Consider the following 19,548-nt stretch of genomic DNA (forward strand, 5'->3'; position numbering starts at 1 on the left):
ATGTCTGTATAAGCTTAATTACTCACTTTCATTACTTTCATATACTCTTTGTCAAGCATAATATCATACAGTGCTAACAGAAAATACACGGATCTGCAGCCCTGAACTGTAATTAAGGCGAAGAACGTCACCAGTCGATTGCTGCCCCTCTCCCGCTTGCTTCGCACAAAGCCCCGCAGCTTGACGAAAATACCAAATTATCTACCTCTACCTCTCTACCTTGATCCCACTTCCTGCTCCGAGTTTTCAACCCACCTTCGAAGTTCATACGTCCAAGGTCAACTCAATTCAATCATTCGGGACAGTATCAAGCAGTACGGTATAACAAACAGTCAACATGTCTGACGAGAAGGAAATTGGTTCGTTTATTTATTTCTATATTTTCCCCTTAGATCGCCTCGGCCAGAGCTGGCTGTAAACTACCCCGCTATTGGCTCTGCCCGTCGCTCGACCTAGCTTCCTCCCGCCCTCGCCCTTCCTCTAACCTCACGAGACTCGATAAAGTTGATTGGTAACTGACATGTATAACTCATAGACTACTCCCTGGCCAACCCGGATACCCTTACCAAGTATAGGGTCGCCGCTACCATATCGGAGAAGGTCCTTGCTGCCGTTACCAAGCTATGCATCGCTGGTGAGAAGATTGTTTCTATCTGCCAGCAGGGAGACAAGCTCATTGAGGAGGAGACGACTAAGGTTTACCGCGGAACCAAGCTAAAGGGTGAGTGCGAAACACAATGATCACTTTCGATGCGATTGACATGTTTGCTTACCTTGGTTATGTGCAGGTTTCGCTCACCCCACGACTGTATCGCCATCTTCTTACATAACACCATATACTCCATTAACATCCGATAGCGCCGAGGCGAACATCGAACTTCAGCCCGGTGAGCTCGTGAAGATTCAGCTTGGAGCGCAAGTTGATGGATTTGGTTCCATTGTTTGCGATACCGTCGTCGTTCCGTCTAAGGACCAGGCGCAAGATGCCATTACCGGCCGCACCGCCGACTTACTACTCGCTACACACTATGCCAACGAGCTTCTTCTACGACTTATGGTCCCTCCTGGATTGTTAGCAAGTGGAAGTGATGAGGAGAAAGCGAAGGCAGCTGCAGTCAAGCCCCCAACTCAGTCTAAGATCACCTCTCTTTTGGAGAAGGTTGCAAAAACTTATGAGGTTAACATAGTGGAGAGCACAACCTCATGGCTTTTTGACCGCAATGAGATCGAGGGCAAGAAGAAGATTGTCATTGCCCCCGCAGAAGGTACCAAGGGAGATGGTACGCCTGAGGTCGGCGAAGTATGGGGTGTAGAAGTGGGTATGAGCTTGGGTTCCGGCAAGGACAAAGCTATCGATCAACGAGCTACTCTTCTCCGCCGAACGAACAATACCTACATTCTGAAGTCACAGACGGCGCGCAAGACACTATCTACTATCCAAACCAAGTTTAGCCATTTCCCTTTCAGTCTGAGACAGCTCGAAGAGGAAGGTGGTGATACTAAATACAAGGTTGGCGTGTATGAAGGTGTTCGTCAAGGCGTGTTACGACAGTACGAATTAGTTGGTGATAAGGAAGGTGCTCCGGTAGCCAGACTATTAACTACCCTCGGTACGATTATAAAAATAGCCCAGCCCCCTTTTTTTCCCACTACTCACCTTATGCTAACACGTAAAATAGCGATTACAAAGAATGGTATCTCGAAATTGGGAGCACCACCGGCGCTAGACCTGAGCAAGGTCCAGTCGGATAAGAAGGTAACCGACGAGGAAATTCTCAAGATATTGGAACAACCACTTAGTAAGAATAAGGGCAAGAGTAAGAACAAGAAGAAGAAGAAGCCCGCCAAGAAGCCCGCCGGAGGGGGAGACGATGATGCAGAGGAAAGTGACGACGAGTAAAGTTATGATCTGCAACAGCTCAGATGCACTTGATGGGCAGACACACTGAAATTCAGCATTGCCTTGGTTTTTACATGGTATAAAACCAGTGGCGTGAGCCCCGTGCTCTTGCGTTCATCGTCAGCCGCTGTGGCTTTTATGTACCTGCAAGGTTCGGCGTCATTCTGACGTACCGTTGCTCCGAGTCACACCAAAATAAGCCAAACGCCGAAAAGCGCACAGTGGGCCTTGCGCAGCTGAGGGGAAATACTTTACTTAGGTGTGTTATTAGTTCCCATAGAGGAAAGAAAAAAAGGAACAAATAATAAAAAAGGAGAACAGCTATTAAGCTGAGAGATTATTACGGATGTCGACTGAATTACGTCTAGGAAATGAAGCTGGACATATTTGAGTGAAATCTTATGGTGACTTATCTCTTACTCCTTGACCGCTGGACCGGTGGCTTGATAGGCGCTATTGTGATATTACGAGTATTATAAGCGAAAAAAAATCTACGGTGACGATATGGCGTTCTAGGGGGCGGATTTAATGATGCAGGTTTGTGGGTTCGGGATTAAAAAGACACGGCGTGTCTCTCGCCTAGATACACTACCTAACTTACAGAACCGGAGTGTGAGTCAGGATCCCGGGCTCCTACGTGGCGTGATGAGCTTTGAAGCTGCAAAACGGCCAAGAGGGTAGATGCAGCAGGGTAATGTGGGGAGATAGGAAACAGAAATAAAAGAGCAGACGAGCGTGGAAATCTGTCGATGTTTTTTGGTTTTCCTCTTTTAATAAAAAAAGGGGCTATGTGACGACTAATGAGTGAGTTAGTTACTTAAATCAGGTAGGAAGTCCGAGTCTTTTTTTTCTCATTGTACTGTGTCTGTTCTCCTTAAAAAGTAGGAGGTAAGAGCGCTATGTACGATGAATTTTCAGGGGGGCGTGTACAGTAAGGGGAAGGGACGAGAGAAAAAAAATAAGAATGGGGAAACCATCATTTTTAAACCAATGATGGTGGGCATAATAACAAATACCTAGGTAGGGTTCAGCAACTTGAAAATAAAATACCGTGCAACAAAAAATAATTACCTTTATTTCATCCGATCAGAACGAGTAAGGATAGAAGAATTAGGAATTAGTCAAAAAAAAAATAATTGGAAGTAGGAAGGAGCACAGTACATACATACAGAAAAATATCTACCCAATCGGCGAAGAAGACAGTAACGTATCGATATCGATACAAGCGCTAAAACTTCCAAAATTTAGGGAGGTTAACAGTAGGCTGGTAGGCGACCTTGTAGCGGTATTAGCGGTATTAGGTGACCCCCCCCTGGTCTGTTACGGGTAAGGTTACGGGCGGACGCCGTCCACTTCCGAATTTTGGAGCTCTGGAATCCTCGCATAGCCCATAACCAGTAAACCCTCCCTTCGCCCTACCGCGTAGGACAAAAACACCATCAGCAAAAAAGCGCGACGAGTTCGCCGAGCCCGATAAATCAATCACAATTAATCGTAAGTTGCATTACGCTGATGTCAAACGAATAAATGCTAATACTTCTTAATAGCTGGTATAATTGATATTGATCCGGTGTTTCGCGCGGTACTGAAGCGCCTGCGAGGTTCCCTGGCAAAAGGGGTTGTTCGCCCTCAAACCTCGCCCCCCTTCCCCCCCCTCCTCTCCCCCCTTTGAAAATTCGGATAGGAAGAAACGAAAGAGTGGAATAGGAGGAGGAATAAAAAATTGGTCTGGTGGAAATTCGCGCATCATGTCGTCCAACCATAAACCCATCCGATCGCGCTTCTCCAGCCCGCTGCATTCGAGTTCGCCATCCGGTCATAATAGGGGACTTGCCGGGGAAGGTCAAAGAACGTTTATGCAGCGCTGGCTCGAGCCTCCGTTGCAAAACAAAGCAAGCTTTCAGGAGGCGGGATTGATAAGAGGAGGCGTAGTAGAAAATATGGCACCGTTAGGTACTTTGCCGAAGTCGATGATGCATAAGAAATCGCCCGTGAATGGGGATGCGGTGGCGCCCCCGCCGGTGAAAACTAGGATTGTGTTGAAGAAACCCTATACGAATTCCGCGACGAGGGAAAGTGTGCCGCGCATAAGGGAGCAAACACCAGCGGAGGAAGTGGAGGCTGCGGTAGATGCAGAAGCCGAGGCAGAGACGGAGGCAACGGAAGAAGCAGCGGACACGACAGAGGCAGAAACCGCAGATGTGGAAACAACGCCGCTTTCGCCGTTGTCCCAACCACTCCTTCCTATCCCGGTTATGGACGACGGTGCAGACGAGGATTATGTGCCTAAAAAATCAAAATCGCGGCCTTCCAACCATCGGGTTATCAACATTAGCCCCAGCAACCACGCAACAAGAAGACATTCATCCAGAAGACGGAGTGCGCGTACTAGCCCTACTCCCACTCCCACTCCTTCTCATTTAACAACCCCCGTCGGCAATCATCAGGCTGCAAACTCTTCTTCTACACCACTCAGTTCCGCTACTGCTGCTCCTGCTGCTGCGGTCAACCCTACTACTTCAATCACCTCCACTACAACAATTACTACACCTTTCAACTCTGCAGCATCTTCATCTTTCAACAATACTATATCCTTCAACTCCGCTACTACACCTTTCACTTCTACCCCTCTGATTCACTCAACTGCCGCACCCACAAATATCACGACAACCACAACAGCACCTAGTACTATCCGCGCGGTAACCCCACCCGGTTTTCAAGCACCTCCTTCTGTTTTAAATCGTGACGAACCAGATAAAGAATTGGCAGATAAAGTCGTGGAGGCTGCAGTAGATGAAGCACTTCTTCATTACCGCTATCCCACCGCTTGGGCACTTCGATTACTTTACGATGAAAATTCGTCAGACCCGCATTTTGTTTCTATGATTGAGGATATTTACTACCAACGCGCAGATATCGAGACGCAAAAAGAATTCAGTCGACTCGTCTACTACAAAAAAAAGGACGGTAAGAAGGAGAACAAAGGTTGCGATTATTTTGTACCGCCTTCGACAGATACCCGAGTGACTCCTCATAAACCCAAACCTGCACCCTACGGGGATCTCATCAGAATGGATCTTAGCACTTTTCATGAGCAACAAATCCATCATCATCAAGAAGATGATCATCTCGATGAGGAACTTCTTGAAGAAGGACACATTAATAAGAAGATCAAGCTTGATGAGGATGCCATTGAGGATGATGACGCTAGTACCAACACGCCTACTAAGGCAAATGGAACGGGAGATCACAAAGGTCTCACAAACACCAACAAGTCTCCGAACAAGTCTATCCGAGGCAGAAAGACAAGATCCGGATCTGCTAGCAGCTCATCTACTCTATCTTCAGTTCCTGACGATGTTCCGGATGACTACGAAGAATTCATGGATCAGGTGGATGACGACCTAAGTGTCGTGCGTCCCATGGCTGCCGAGCCAAATAATGCGCAAATCCCGGTAGGCTCAGCCCAGCCAATCAGCGACCAGGAGAAGAAACCCGCCGCCGCCAAAAAGAAGAATGGTGCATCACCCAAGCATCCTCTCTCGCAAAGTACACCTGCTCCTGCTCCTAATCCTACTTCTAACATTAACACCCCCCTCCCTCCCTCTCGCGACTCTAGCATGCCCGCCGCTATTGTCGTAAACGGTCATCAAGAATCTTCTAGGGCTAACAGCCTTGACATTCCGAAGTATCCTAGCAAATTTGGAGTGTTAGAAGAACTTCCCGATTCATTCCCTTACAAAAAGAAGTCTAAGAAGTGTGAGACCGCCAGCATTACTAAGGAGTCATCTGAAGACAGCTACATTCGTGATCACCTCGGAGAAGACGATTCATTGCCTTTCGAGCTGGCTGTGCCACCTCCGCCGCCTGCCATCGCGGCTGCGACAGAGCAGGGTCGCGCATCTCGAACGCCTGCTTTAAGTTCGCGAGCTGCCAGGGCGGCGAAAAGAAATCATGACGAACTCAATGAATCCATTTCGCCCACTGCGCTTTCATTCAAGACAGGCGATATTGACTCGTCCTTCTCCGCGCGAAACTCACGAGCTGCGACACCCTCATCTAACTTACGCTCTAGCAAAAAGACTCGAGCAGGTCTACGTGTGAAGACTTCGTAAGTCACTATTACTACCCTTTTTCATTTCTTCATTATCCACTACTGTGTGTTGCGTTGTGATGGGATCTTTTTTTTTCTCTTTTTTCCTCATTCACAGCGTGGTCCGACCGATTGCTGCTGTGCTGTCACAAAGCGAGCAAGGCCCAGCCAAGTGGCGATGTGGCACCACATGATCTCACGTTGGCCAAACCAAACTTCCACACAGAACCTCTCCATTCTATTCGCAAGGCCCATTCATGACATTATCTCTATCTGTCTATGCTATATATACATATATACATAGATGCACTTTTATCGCAGAGATATTCGTTGCTGACCACACCTTCTACATGACAGGCCGATGAAAAAGAAGAGCACAGCTGCGGGAATTCCTCGTAGTCATGGTGATCGTCCGAGCCCCGTGGGTAATGGACCCAACCACCAGGTGAGTAGCCAAAGAAAAAAAAAGCAAAATTCCAATTCACATCCATCCCCTTCCCCTCTTTGGTGAATGTTGCAACATATTTCGACTGCAAAATGCATCGCGACATATTCTTGTGCGGATTTGTCCCCTCATCCGTGGGCTAAGGGAGGAGGCTTGGCCCTAATACGGACACGGACAAACGCGAGCTCGGCTGGCGGGCGATTGGATCCTTCTAGATCCCTGCGCTTGGGCCCATGAACTCTCCTGCGTTTACATCATCCATCTCCAACCCCATGTTATGTTCGTGTCGATTGTGCTGACAGGATCATCTTCTAGGACGATAACGACGATTCCTGCTATACTTGCGGCTGCGATGGCGAGTTAGTTTGTTGTGATGGATGTCGTTTTTCTTTCCACTACATGTGCATCGATCCGCCTCTAGAGGAGGAGCCGTCAGTTGACGAGTGGTATTGCAACGAGTGCAAGACTCGACGCGGCCCTCCTCCCCCTCCTTACCCTTATGAAGATGACGAGCCTGTTATCTTCAAGGCACTACTTACGTCGCTGGAAGGCAAGAATCCTAGCTCGTTCCGTCTACCCGAAGACATACGGGATCTCTTTGAGGGTGTTCAAACGGGTTTGCGGGGTGACTACGAAGAGCCCGTTGCTCCGAAGCCCAAGTAAGTTCTTATCATATTTTTTCATGATCGATCATACAGCTAATACATTCGCTTTTTAGGACCAACAAGAAGACTGCCGATGAACCCTTTGATTTCTTCAAGGTTAGAAATGCTAATGGCCCGGTCTTGTGCCATCACTGCCACCGAGGTTCCATGGGCAATCGCCCCATTCTTCCTTGCTCTATCTGCGGTCTCAACTGGCATCTCGAATGCCTGGATCCTCCTCTAGCTGTTCCACCTGTCCCTCGGACCTGGAAATGCCCTTGCCATGTTGATGACATTCTTGCGAACCTTCCCGAGCGATTGGGACCTGCGCATCGTTATCGAAAGCTTAAGGATGCGCCCGTCATTGAACAGGTGTACAGCCGAGGACTTGCGAACAACGGATGGATTGAAATCGACAACGATGATAGTGATGATGATGACGAAGGCTGGCGGCAATATAGAGGATTTGGTCATGTCTTCCGATTATCTGAGAAGGGTATCAAGCAGGACTTTATCACCAAGTAAGACAATCACATGCGGATATTTGGATTTTTTGGAATGCTAACATATTACATAGTTTACGCAAGAAGCGACCGAGTGCCAATGCGCCTGTTAGCAACCCCAACCCTGTTCCTGCGTCTACATCGGCAGCTGCAGTTCAAGCTAGTGTGCCGACGTTGGAAGAGCAGCAGGTAGCTTTGAGCCTTGCTCAGCTAGCCCAAGGTGGTGCCAATGATGGCATGAGTATGCTGCACCAGGCCATGATTGTATGTCATATTCCTTTCGTTCTTTGTACTTAAAAATAAATAGCTAACAATTATATAGTCCGAAGCTAGTCCTGCTGTCATATCTATGATGGCGAGCGGAAGTGCTCAACATATTGCTAAGGGCAATCTGGCTTCTGTTGACAAGGTGTCACTTGAAGCTATGCTTGCGCAAGCCGAAGTCCTATCCAAGGGTATTCGAGATCTTCTCCAGAACAAGAGCAAGGAGAACCAGGAGGATACCACAAGTAATGTGGCAGTCAAGGAGACTAAGCGCAAGTCTCCCGTATCAGCAAACGAGAAGGCCATTGTTAAGGATGGCAAAGATGAAGATGCCGACACCAAGCCGGTCATGGACGATTCTGCGATGCAGATCGACTAAATATTTCCCCCCACCCACCTGAGATACAGCCGACGATGATTAGTCGGCAACCACGAACGATTCCGCAACGTAGACCGATATAATACCCCTTGCTTGCCGAACCCGTCATTTTTCCATTCGAGCATATCGGGCGTTTCTACTTGGGCTTTTGCCTCCCTCACACTTGTACATTCTGCATCTTTCTGTTGGACTCGACTCGCATCAGAGGTTCTACCTGGTTATCGTAGCCTCGTTTGGCCTTCTCTATAAGACGAGCATTGTAGGAATTGGTAGCTATTTGATTTTTTTACGCAGCAGCATCAATCGGTTGTTTTCCCACACCCTGGCCTTCTTACTATTACTACTATTATTATTAATTGTGACCCGCCACCGCCTTTTTTCTTCTTTTCGTTGTGATTCTTTCGGTTCGATGTGAAAAGTCGGGAATTTGCAAGGAGACTGGTTTTTTCTCAAATTCTTCGACATCGAACGGATGAATTATTAAGGGATTGATTTTTTTCCCAGTTGAGGTTTCTGTGGATGGACTGGGCACAGGTCACGGTGCGCCACGTCATGTTCCTGAGATATACAAACAAGCAAGGAGAAGATCGATCGGACCTTTTTCTTTTCATCCCCTTCTTCTACGACATGGATTGATTCGACTTACTACTTGATGTATTTGTACTCTACGCAGAGAAGAGGAGGCAGACAGAGGAGAGAAGCATATACGGCACGCAAGGAAGACGAGGATAGCAGCAAGTAAGCAGCAAGTTGTGGAAATAACGCTGGCAAGAAAGACCATGGTCGTTTGTGATATCCATCCTGAGGGACTTTCTACGTGTTGTTGCTTTTTTTTTTACTTCTATTCGTCTTGTTGTCCGTATTTGCAAAGGGAAGGAAAGGACAAGGGACATGGAAAGGGGCAAGGGAGTTACTTACATAGACGGACGGAAACGTTGATTGCCTCATTATTTTCCCCCATGCGCGTCCGCGCCCCCTCGGGCTGCCGGAGATGGAGGGAGGTTATATTGCACTGCACTGCGATTGTGTACCTAGGTTAGGTACTTTACTAGAGGACAGGAAGGGCGTATGGAAAGAATAGCTTTGATGTGTTTATATGTGCGTGGTTTCGTGTCTCTTCTTGCCTGTACATGTGATATCAGTACTAAACCAATATTCCGTTGTAACTCGTCCTATATTCTCTTCAGTCCTTTCTAACTTATTATTTTATCTGTTTTTCAGATGGCAACATGAAAGAGAACCAATAGTTCGTGCGAGTCATTAGGGCAAATATCACAAGATCGGCATTTATGCGAGGGGAGTGAGGGAAAAACTGGATCGGATCATCTTTGCTAAAGATGCTATTTTCCAAGGTTGCTACTTTTCTTAGTCTATCTTACTACGACTATAATAGTCGGTTTATCCGTCGTTTTCAACCACATAGTCGATGAGAAAGTTTTCTTGCTCTACTAATCCAAGATTTAGATGATGTCTATGAGGAGATAAGTACTGTACCCGTAATCGTAGGCCCTGTTTCCGCGATGCGGTTCAGGAACAATGTCGTCATGACTAACGCAGAGAGAGAATTTGGAGTTAGATAGTGGTCCGTCTATACAAACGGCGCCGGTTGGCCAAAATATTACTAATTTTACATCGTCTGATTCTTAGGTACCTGACTATCTACATACCCGACCACCTAAAGCCCACCGTCGCCTTCGAAAAAAAAAAAATTCACTAGATCGTAGATACCAAGATTTCCCACCGCACCGGACCTATACTACCGTCTCCAATTACCGGCCCTACTGATTTGGTACCTTAGGCTAGAAGGAACCAAAACCAAGCCAAACCAAACATTTTATTTATTTGGTGGCTAGAAAAGAAAACCGCTCTAGTAGGTGGTAGGTTGCCTCCGGGATCATCCCCCTTTACCCGAAACATCGAGGCCTGGCCTGTCGGTCGGCTAAGGGAAAAGAGAGACAGTCACGGGTATCCACTACCTAAGTAGGCATAAAGTAACCACGTCATAGTACATGGAAAGTGTATAATAGGTCGGAGAGAGGAAGAAAAGGAGAGAAATTTCTAGCCTTCTCCTAGGTGTAGGTGGCCGACACATGCAGATATTGGGTAGGCATGCGTAGGGAAAATAATATATACTAGCGAATTGTAATAAATAACTTCTCTATGTCATAACAGATGCTCAAGCTTTGCCCAAGTGCCCTACCGAATAATTTTATGATAGATCAGGCAGGACGAAACAAAAGCGCAAAATATCTAAGTAAAAAAGTCGTCGTATAAAGGGGAAAGGCCTCGTGATCTCATCGTCGGTACCACAAAACGACACCGAAAAGCGTAGGACCACATCCGAAAGCCTGTCGGGATCGTCACTATATGCCGAGTCGTATTGCAGGAAAAAAAGCAAGCGGTGACAAAGTCGCCTCGCCATAGAAAAGCCACTCCCTTCTCACCGCCTTTTATAACTCAAGTGTCACAACACAAGTAGTCGGACTATCACGGAAAACGAGGGGTAAAAATAGAAAAAATTCATTCGTCTCTTAAGGATATTTTTGCCCTATCCATTTACTTCACTAATGATTCTGTCCGTCTGTCCGTTCGCCCACTCAGCGTTTTAGGTAACGCGAATCCCTTTCCCCCCTTGCTTACGATGGGGTGAGCTGAGTTGTCACGAGGACTAAGATAGAAAAAAAAGCCAAGGCAAGCAAGTTTTCCATTGCGATAGGAGGCTTTGACACAATTCTCCGTACAACATCTCTCGCTCTATACCACTTTCACCTCATCAGCCCCAGGTTGCTTTTTCTCTATATCGCCTGCTAATGATAGAAAACCGCGTCAGAGTTCAATGAATCCGGTTGAACATCTGTCCGACCACCTGGAATAACTGGCTTTGTACATAATGACAAACGTGACGGAGTAGTCCTTCATCCGTGGATGCTTCCTCCAAGTGGAAACCTTGCCGTGAGGTGAAGTAGGCTAACCTCGAATCCATTTTCTGCAATAGCAAGATCGTGATCAGGAGATCAGCCATGTCTAAGAATCGCCTAAGGGATAACTGTTTTCAACGAAAGCAACTGTACGGAGATCCAAGTCAAGTACTGCCAGTGTGGTTTCCTGCCCTCCACAGCCGTACCGGGCCGGACTGCTATACCGGGTCTCGTGGATCACCACACAACAGCTCTTTTTTGCCACAAACTGATGATGAATATGAATCAAACATTTCAAGCCAACCAAACTCCCTTATCTGTACAACCGCGCAATTCGTCGGGGAAAATAGATGCACGAAGATGTAGAAACGCATCTAATCTCATGCGAAATAGTCAAGATGACCCTTTAGATCATCTCTGAAGCCGTTTGTCAGCATTGTTGCAACTCAAGGTCGAGGTGACCTCTTCCTTTGAGGGGGTTGACCTACGCGTCCGCGCCTGGCGTTGACTGGTTGCTCCTGCATATACGGGACGGCATTACCGTACCCGTAACCTCCCATGCCCATGCCCATACCGAATCCAGGGGGCGCGAATCCTGCGGGAGCCCCAGGCGGCTGGATGGGGCTACCATTTGCCGCGGCCTGACCACGGTACTGATCCATTGGTGGGTTTGGGTTATTATAACCCCCATAGCCTGCCTGCATAGGCGGGAAGTAATTGTTCATCGGTGGCGTCCCACGTGGGAGCATGTTCTGCTGGTACTGTAGCTGCTGCATGTTCGCCGGCGCCATCGATCCACTAGTAGCATTATACATTGGTCCTTGGACCCCATACGGCGGGAATGCAGACATTCCAGGCTCGACGCTCTCACTCCTGGGTGCGGGGAAGCCGCCCATATCGAAGTTCGAGTTGTTACTAGCAGGGTTGAGTGGGTTCAGGTATTGATTGCCATACTGAGAGTTCTGCTGTACGGCAGCGGCGTTAGCTTGGGCTTGGCGGGATCCGGGTCGTTGTCGTTCAATAGTCGCGTTGTTACCCACGGAATGATCTCGAGATCCACCTCCTCCGCCGCCAGTGCGAGTAGATAGACCAACTTCATCCATAAGCCTCTTATACCCTTGGTTGGGTTGTGCCTTGATACGAACAAGAACACTCTTCACGTTCTCCACTACTTGTCCCCTAATGCTCTCGTCAAAGAATGGCGTAGTTAGAACCTTGAAGATCAATGTAGCACCACAAGCGTGGTCGCTCAGGATAGCCTCCAGGATTTGGTCTTTGGGAGTAAAGAACAGAGCCTTAAGAATAGTGTCCCTTGCTTCTGGCTCGGACTTTTGGTTGATGACCTTCAGGACTGTCAGGTATGCAACCTTATGCGTGCAAAGGTGGACGAGATACGGAACTAGCTGTGGAGCTAGTACACTACGTCGTTGAGGGAATGTGCATGTGTCCAAAAACCAGGTCAACAAAAGAGCGCCGTTGGCATTGGTAGCTAGTTGCACACTGTGAAGAGCAATAGCCGCAGCAAGCATCCTCTGCTGGTCCTTCGTAGCATGGTGGCTTTCGAGACACGCTCGCATGGCTCGAGCACCATATCGACCTTGAGCAACTTCCCACATCCTGCTAAGCATGGTTTCAAAAATGAAATCATTGAACGGAGCGCCAAATTTGAGGCATCCTTGCAAAACGTAGTTGCCGTATTGATCGAGGAACAATGGCATAGTGTACGGTCGAAGATTCTGAACGATTAAGGTCATCTGATGGGGTGTCTTGCAGACGTCAATGATCTTTTGCGCAGCCCAGGTACCGTTCTTGTGGACACCGATTTCAGCCATGTGTGGTGAAATCTTGGCCAACATGAGATCTCGGATGTTGTCCGAGCAATGCTCGAACAATTTCTGGACGACTGTGTTACCCAGATAATCCGAAGATAGCTCTGCAATCTCAGGAAGCATCTCAGTAGCTATGTGCTCAATCTCTCCCTGAGATAAGCTTTGGTTGTCAATGCGTTTCCGGATATCCCTCAGCTTCGGTGCGTCATGGACCCTGGTGTGAGTTGGCTCGCGAATCGGGGGGATCTCGTCGATAAACGCGGTGTATTGAATAGCCTGTTGGAGATTGTGGGAGATACGGTAGGTGTCTTCGTCATTGGCACCAAAGGACTTCACAATCTGGAGAATGTCTCCTGTCATGTCACGTAGGGGTGGAATTACTGGCGCCGCATTCGTTGTGTTCGAGGCCGCCGCCGTGTTGTCACTCGTAGGAGCGACAGTATTAGGACTAGTTCCGTCCTGACTCTTTGCAAATGGGTCAGGGCTGGGACTTGGGAATACCCCATCATGACCAGGCGTGTTCGATGCGGAGGGAGGCTTTGCAAAGTTGATGCGAATAGGGCCAGCTCCAGGGAAGATCTCCTTACCATTCATGCTAGCCTTTGCCGAGATAGCGCTATCGATCCTCTCAAAATTGACAAAACCGCAGTTCTTGTGCGTCAGTACCCTCGCAGATAGGATAGGGCCATACGACTTAAACATCTCGGTTAGAGTTGACGTAGTTGTCGAGGTTGGGATGCTTCCAAGCCATAAGGCACTCGTAGGACCCTCAAGACCAGCCTCTTCCGCCGTCAACAACCCGTTGTTTCGACTATTCGACCTACCCAGATTCATCGCGGCTACAGCTGTGGGAAGGTCATCAAATTCCTTCTCTTCCGGTAGTCGAATTTCAGCAGCCGTCATAGAGCTGTCAAGGCGCGAAGGAGTAGGGTAGTAGTTTCGCATCAACCTTGAACCTGCTCCCTGCAAGTCTAAAACACCAGCGGTGCGGGCACGGGGTCGAGTAGATGACGCTTGAGAAGCAAATGCTTGGAGTCCTTGAACGGCCAAGTTGTGGTTATGGATAGCAGCATTAGTAGCAGCAAGCTGGTCCTGAAGATGCGCAGCGTATTGGCTCTCAAGTGCCATGCTGTCATCATCATACCCATCATCCTCCTCGTCCGCATACTTGTCTTTATTGTTGACCGAATAGGAACGGAATCGGTTGGCTTGCTTGAAGTCGGCAAGACCAGGCAAGTAAGGGGTGCTAGCCAACTGAGCACGAGCTGGCTGCGGTGTTTCGGCCAAACCTAGGTAATCAAGAGTCCTCATATGGACATCATTGTCACCTGGGCCCTCCTTCGAAAACGCAGACTGTGCTGGCGAGCTTGGTCCATTTGATCCGACGCTCGCTATGCTGGCGAGGGTGTTACCTCTCTCACGACCAGCACTTGGGTTCCATGTACTGAAAACCGAAGGGCCAAAAGGCGAGCTACTGCCTGGGCCGTGAGAAAAGGGACTGCGCTGTGGCATGGAACCGGCTCGGAGTCTTGACAGGAGGTGGGAAGAAGATCGGGAGGACTCCGGCGCATCGTTCAAATTTGGAGATGGCGATTTGAACGGGCTTTGGGATGGCGTCGGTCGGGTGGATTGGGAAGAGATTGAAGGGATGCTGAGCATACCACTCCCTATGCCACCAGCGGGGAATCGGGATGGAACAGTGCCGGCTCGTGCACGTCGTGTCGAGGGCAAGCTATCAGGAGTAGGGAGTTGCGCAAAGTCCGGGAATCCGTCCGTTGGCGACTCGGGGATATTCTCTCGTAGGGGCGTCGAATTACCGCTGGTTGGAGGACCACCCCAGGGGTTGTTCGATAGACCAGCAACACCTTCTTGGGCTTGAATTTCTCGGGCTCTACATTGGGATGGTTAGACATGTGCTAGGCGAAATAAAAGCATTGCGTAAATGCTAGGAGGCCTCAAGTATTACTGCAACATACCTCTTAGAGAAGAGCCTACTAGATCCGGCAGTCTCGTGCGAGGGAGAACCAGCCCCGGAACGCGTGGTGCCTGCCATCTTGCCAGGTGGATTCAAAACACCAGACATGCCGAATGGGGATCTAACGGTAGATGCGCCTGGAGAGTCGACCGGAGGTAGATTTGTGGTCGGCGAAGTAGAACGACCGTTGGCACTTTTAGGAGGATAGCCAATAGTCAAGTGTTCAGATCTAGCAGTTGACATTATCGATTATTCATCCGACCCTCATCAGGAGAAGCAACAGTAATGGCTCTCCACCGGATGATGTTAAAGGGCGATTTTTTTTTTAAAACTCCGTAATTGGTAAATAGGTAACGAAGCCGAAGAAAGCTCGGAATGACGCGGTGTCAAGCTGGCAGGGCGACTCTTAATCGTTACTTCTCGTCCTATAATAATTCGACGGTCAAGGCGACGGGGGTTAAACCAGCCACACCAGCAGCGATCGCCAGGTATGCTCGATAGATTAGAGGGTCGCACACGAAACCGCAGGAGAGAGAAAAAGGTACGCCAAAGAAATGAGCGAAGTATCGAAGGTAGTGATCCCACAAGTATACTTAATTTTTTTCTTCGTTCCGGCTTCTTGGGGTTATTACAATGATGCAAGCGACCGGGCCAGGTGGTCGGAAGCGGTGATAAATCTGATAGAACAAGTCTCAAATAAAAAGGGTCAAAGGTAGAAAAAATACAAGGGAATGTCGTAGCCTTTCGAGGACAATGTCCAAATCGAATTGGTGTTGAAATAGCGATTTTGTCGAGAGACGATTTTTGATTAGCCTGCCCTTTTTTTCTGTCGTATTTTTTCCCCTTCCTAGACGAAAACCCCCAGTTGAAGAATTGGTGGGAGGGAAGAAAAAAAAAAGAAGGGCCTGTTAGGACGATAAAACAAGTGACCAAACGGATCAGGATCAATATACAGGCTCCATTAAAGATCTACGTATGATCTAGAGGCGGGGGAATATGAAGGAGACTCGAGCCTGGAGAAGGGCATAAAAAAAGGGAAGAGGAGGAAAGGTTGGAGAGACTAGAGAGACTGTGATTCTCAGGAGGTTCAAAGAAGAAGTTAAGGTGGATTGTGGATTTGGGGACTGAATTGGCGGATTGGATGTGCGAAGGGAAAAAAAAAAAAAGTCAAGTCGAGGTACATGCGGTACAGGCGGTACAGCAGTACTTTACCAGTAACTACCTAAGTAGTGTACTGACTGTACAGCAAAGTCTAGCAGGCGGGCAGGTCGAGCAAGTGTAGCAAGTGCAAGCAACGCCAGAAGTACCCGTGGACAGCAGGGAATGGGTGGAAGGTACTATGGATTATAGTGGGGGCCGATGCTCTTATGCTCTCATTCTGCGCCCACTCTAGGACCTGGACATCTTCGGGTCGCGAATGCCTACTGTCTTGTCTTGTATCTTTTCTGTATCAAAAAGTACCACGCTTGTACCTTGCTTGGCATTCTGTAGCAGAAACCTTTAGTTGGGATGACATAATGACATATTTGGTACCTCCAATATTCAACAAGAGCAACCAACGTGCTAATGTATGTGGCTTTTGAAACGTAGGGATCGCCCTGATCAACTAAAAGCCCTCTTTTTATTTTTTTTTTACTGCCACCTCCAATCTTGACTCTTTTTTAATTTTTATTTAGACTTTGTTTCTCTACTAGGGATACCTCTAGGCTATTTAGGTCTCTTCGTCTGTTAAATGTTTGTTCTAGCAATTGAGTTTATCTATAAGTACCTAACCTATCGATAAGTTCCATTGCGACGTTGTAAAGAATAAATAAATAAAAAATAAAAAATGGGTTTCGTCTAGTTTCTTCCGCAGAGCCACCTCGTCCAGTCCAACAATTTATCTTTCATATAAATTGTATTTTGGATTAAACAAGTTGGAATTGATTGGGTTGCTTCATCAAGCGCGCTTCCACCTGTCCCTTTCTTCGGATTCTTTTTTTCTTAAAACAGGGGGTCAGCTAACCCATGATTGGTGAGAAGCAAGCCGTGGAAATTTTTAACAACTAGGGATTTCTCCGTTGAAGCGTCGATACCGATTTGGCAGTTTGGAAAGATGTGTCCTTGTGCAGGCATATACATTTGATATGTGTATTCGGGTATACATAACACATACGCATACGCATACGCATACATAACATACGTACGTACAAATCCCATAATCCCATACATACCTACATACAATACCGTACATATATCGGGAGAGGCGCGGTCGTCGTGCCCCGGTGCTGACGAAAGGGAACGAAAGGGAACGAGAATGACGACATCTCACCCACAAGTGCGTTGTAGCCAGCTATCGTATCGGATTCCACCAGGATATCGACGCCTTGGATCCAATTTTTCGATTGCATTGAACTTTGACGGACCCTACGATTCCTACGACTCCTACACTCATGCTTCTTTCTAGAATCCGCCTTTTTCTTAATGTTACCTACCAGCCTTAGGTACCTAGCAGACCAGATACTCCCCCACATTGTGTCTGTCTTGGGTAGCTTCCGTGCGAGGTACCTTTTTTTATTCCTAATTTTTAACGCTGTTTAAGCCTTGTATACTACAAGTTGGCCTCCTACATAGAACCAACACGGACTGTCCCTAAACCTTCAGCACCCATTACACGAGATGTGATACGGACACATGAGGCTAGTATCCTGCAAATTGGGATCCCAAAGCTCACCCCCAGCAAAAGAACGGCTCATGTACCTTAGGTAGGTAGTACAGTACAGCACAGTACTTATTCTATGCGCCAGTACCATATCTTACATGTCGGTACCTACTCGAATGGTCGAGTCAAAACAGACATAGTGTTTAAGTCGGCTTGAAACTAGCTGGCCTTGGCCACACGAATGCTCGATGTGGGATGAAACATCTAGCATCTTTCTCTTTCTGGAAGGAGATATAGGTACGGCTCCTTAACATTACATGGGATTACATGAGAAGCGGCGTCAAGTAGATGAAAGGGGTGGGCTTCCTTTTTGAATCTGAACCTCTCTAGAGTCTAGAGATGAGACACACAGACTACCTACCACAAACAACGTTGATTATCACAAACTACCACCGAGGAGCCGGGAACATATTAGTACGTTACTGTTCTATATCCCACATTTCCATGTAGTCCAAGAAACGTGGCATTATTATGGAAATCCATCCCTGACAAAGTTTGCTCCGTTAGCGAGTTAATGCAGGCGGAATTCCTATCACGAGGTAGATAGATGCTAGATACATATGCCTACTGTATGTACCTGAGGTAAGCTTTCATTTTCGCATGGGCTCCCCTAAGCTGGCGTCACTAGCTTGACCGGGCTTTTGAAGTTATCGCAGATGTGCCCTCTATAAATTCAGGGGTAATCACAGATCATCAGCACGTACATGGTGGCTCGTCTATCAGATACATATATCATCAAAGCCATTTATTGCTTTGTAATGTAAAATTGGATCGTCTTAACCTCGTTTGTGCCCATAAAGTGATATATCTCTTTCTGAAAGCTTCTTCTTGCATGTATATGTATATCCAGACATACATATACACACTAAAAGTACATGGCATACTATGTCAGAAACGAACATGCTTGACCCCTGGTCCTAGGTACCTACCGAACTGCCATGTACGTTTATTGTGGCTCGTGTGAGCCAAAGATGGGACCTCCTCACTACCGCCTTAAGATGTGCAGCTATTACTTCATGCTCTGGGGTCCTCACTGGAAGCCGAGGCACCAATCAGCATCCCGGACGACCCTCGGACGGGGGATCTGCTATGAAATCTGAAACGTCGCTCCAAGTTGCCCTCCAATCCCACTCCAATCCTCACGAGACTCCATTGGGTTGACCAGCAAAAGCCACCCTGCAAGCTTCGACATCCCGATGCGATGTGCGAAGTGCGCGAATCGTTCTCGGCATCGCATTGGACAAACCTATCCACGTAAATTGTACTACCGGAGACTAGATTTCTTTGTTCTTCCTCTCTATCCGAAGAGAAAAGAGAGAGGAGAGACATAGGTACGGATGTACTTATCAAGTTATTACCCCCTTTGGGAATACATACATACGACTTTTTCCCAATGACGATCCGGAAAACAGGATGCGTCCCATTCGCCAACTACCACTGCAACCCCCTCCGGCAAGCCCTTTTCGTATAGCTGTACATTACATATTAATATCGCTATCAATTCCACCTATCTCGGAACCGGGAAATACGATTTCCTCTTTCTAAACAATGTAGCCTATTACATCCTTTCCGTTACTGTCTTTGTGTTACCTAGTATGTAATAGGTATACGTGTGTATACGCAGAAGTATACATAGTAGACATAACCTGGCGGCCTGGTATACGTAACTCCTCACTCGACCTCCGATGTCAGGTCTATATTTAACTCATCTCAACTTAAGAAGTTTCGCTGACCTGCCCAGAGATCTTTATTTTCATGCGTGAAACAAACACAACGAGGCTTGTCTTCTCTTTTTTACTTTCCATCTCTACATTATTTCTCGGCTCCAGTTTCATCTTCTTCCCTGTCGTTAGGCTACGCCTCGCTAAGAAACATGGTTTATCTGATCCATCCCCGA

General features: G+C 47.5%; 3 protein-coding genes across 3 annotated transcripts; 2 read left to right on the plus strand and 1 right to left on the minus strand.

Moving 5' to 3' along the window:
- Nucleotides 1-153: 153 nt before the first annotated feature.
- On the plus strand, nt 154-2,349 carry F4822DRAFT_17266 (Creatinase/aminopeptidase). Its single transcript, XM_051453312.1, has 4 exons — nt 154-359; nt 536-721; nt 789-1,610; nt 1,680-2,349. The coding sequence occupies exons 1-4, from the start codon at nt 338-340 to the stop codon at nt 1,898-1,900; spliced, it is 1,251 nt and encodes a 416-aa protein (XP_051319352.1). The 5' UTR covers nt 154-337; the 3' UTR covers nt 1,901-2,349.
- Nucleotides 2,350-3,293: 944 nt separating this feature from the next.
- On the plus strand, nt 3,294-8,365 carry F4822DRAFT_17293 (uncharacterized protein). Its single transcript, XM_051453316.1, has 7 exons — nt 3,294-3,394; nt 3,448-6,011; nt 6,351-6,438; nt 6,754-7,097; nt 7,157-7,603; nt 7,660-7,849; nt 7,908-8,365. Exons 2-7 carry the CDS (start codon nt 3,649-3,651, stop codon nt 8,226-8,228), a joined length of 3,753 nt encoding a protein of 1,250 aa, XP_051319353.1. The 5' UTR covers nt 3,294-3,394; nt 3,448-3,648; the 3' UTR covers nt 8,229-8,365.
- A 3,227-nt stretch (nt 8,366-11,592) lies between these two features.
- F4822DRAFT_424051 (uncharacterized protein) lies at nt 11,593-15,193 on the minus strand (the record flags this gene model as incomplete). The annotated part of the gene is made up of 2 exons (XM_051460082.1): nt 11,593-14,866; nt 14,952-15,193. The coding sequence occupies 2 exons, from the start codon at nt 15,191-15,193 to the stop codon at nt 11,593-11,595; spliced, it is 3,516 nt and encodes a 1,171-aa protein (XP_051319354.1).
- Between the last annotated feature and the right edge of the window lie 4,355 nt (nt 15,194-19,548).

This window comes from Hypoxylon trugodes, assembly GCF_022578975.1.
Source record: "Hypoxylon trugodes strain CBS 135444 unplaced genomic scaffold F4822scaffold_1, whole genome shotgun sequence".
NCBI classification, from domain to species: domain Eukaryota; kingdom Fungi; phylum Ascomycota; class Sordariomycetes; order Xylariales; family Hypoxylaceae; genus Hypoxylon; species Hypoxylon trugodes.

Coding starts and splice junctions, on each gene's coding strand:
- F4822DRAFT_17266 (XM_051453312.1), top strand. CDS start 338: ATGTCTGACGAGAAGGAAATTG. Junction 360..535: donor GTCTGACGAGAAGGAAATTG/GTTCGTTTATTT, acceptor TATAACTCATAG/ACTACTCCCTGGCCAACCCG. Junction 1,611..1,679: donor CAGACTATTAACTACCCTCG/GTACGATTATAA, acceptor CACGTAAAATAG/CGATTACAAAGAATGGTATC.
- F4822DRAFT_17293 (XM_051453316.1), top strand. CDS start 3,649: ATGTCGTCCAACCATAAACCCATCCGATCGCGCTTCTCCAGCCCGCTG. Junction 6,439..6,753: donor GTAATGGACCCAACCACCAG/GTGAGTAGCCAA, acceptor ATCATCTTCTAG/GACGATAACGACGATTCCTG. Junction 7,604..7,659: donor AAGCAGGACTTTATCACCAA/GTAAGACAATCA, acceptor CATATTACATAG/TTTACGCAAGAAGCGACCGA.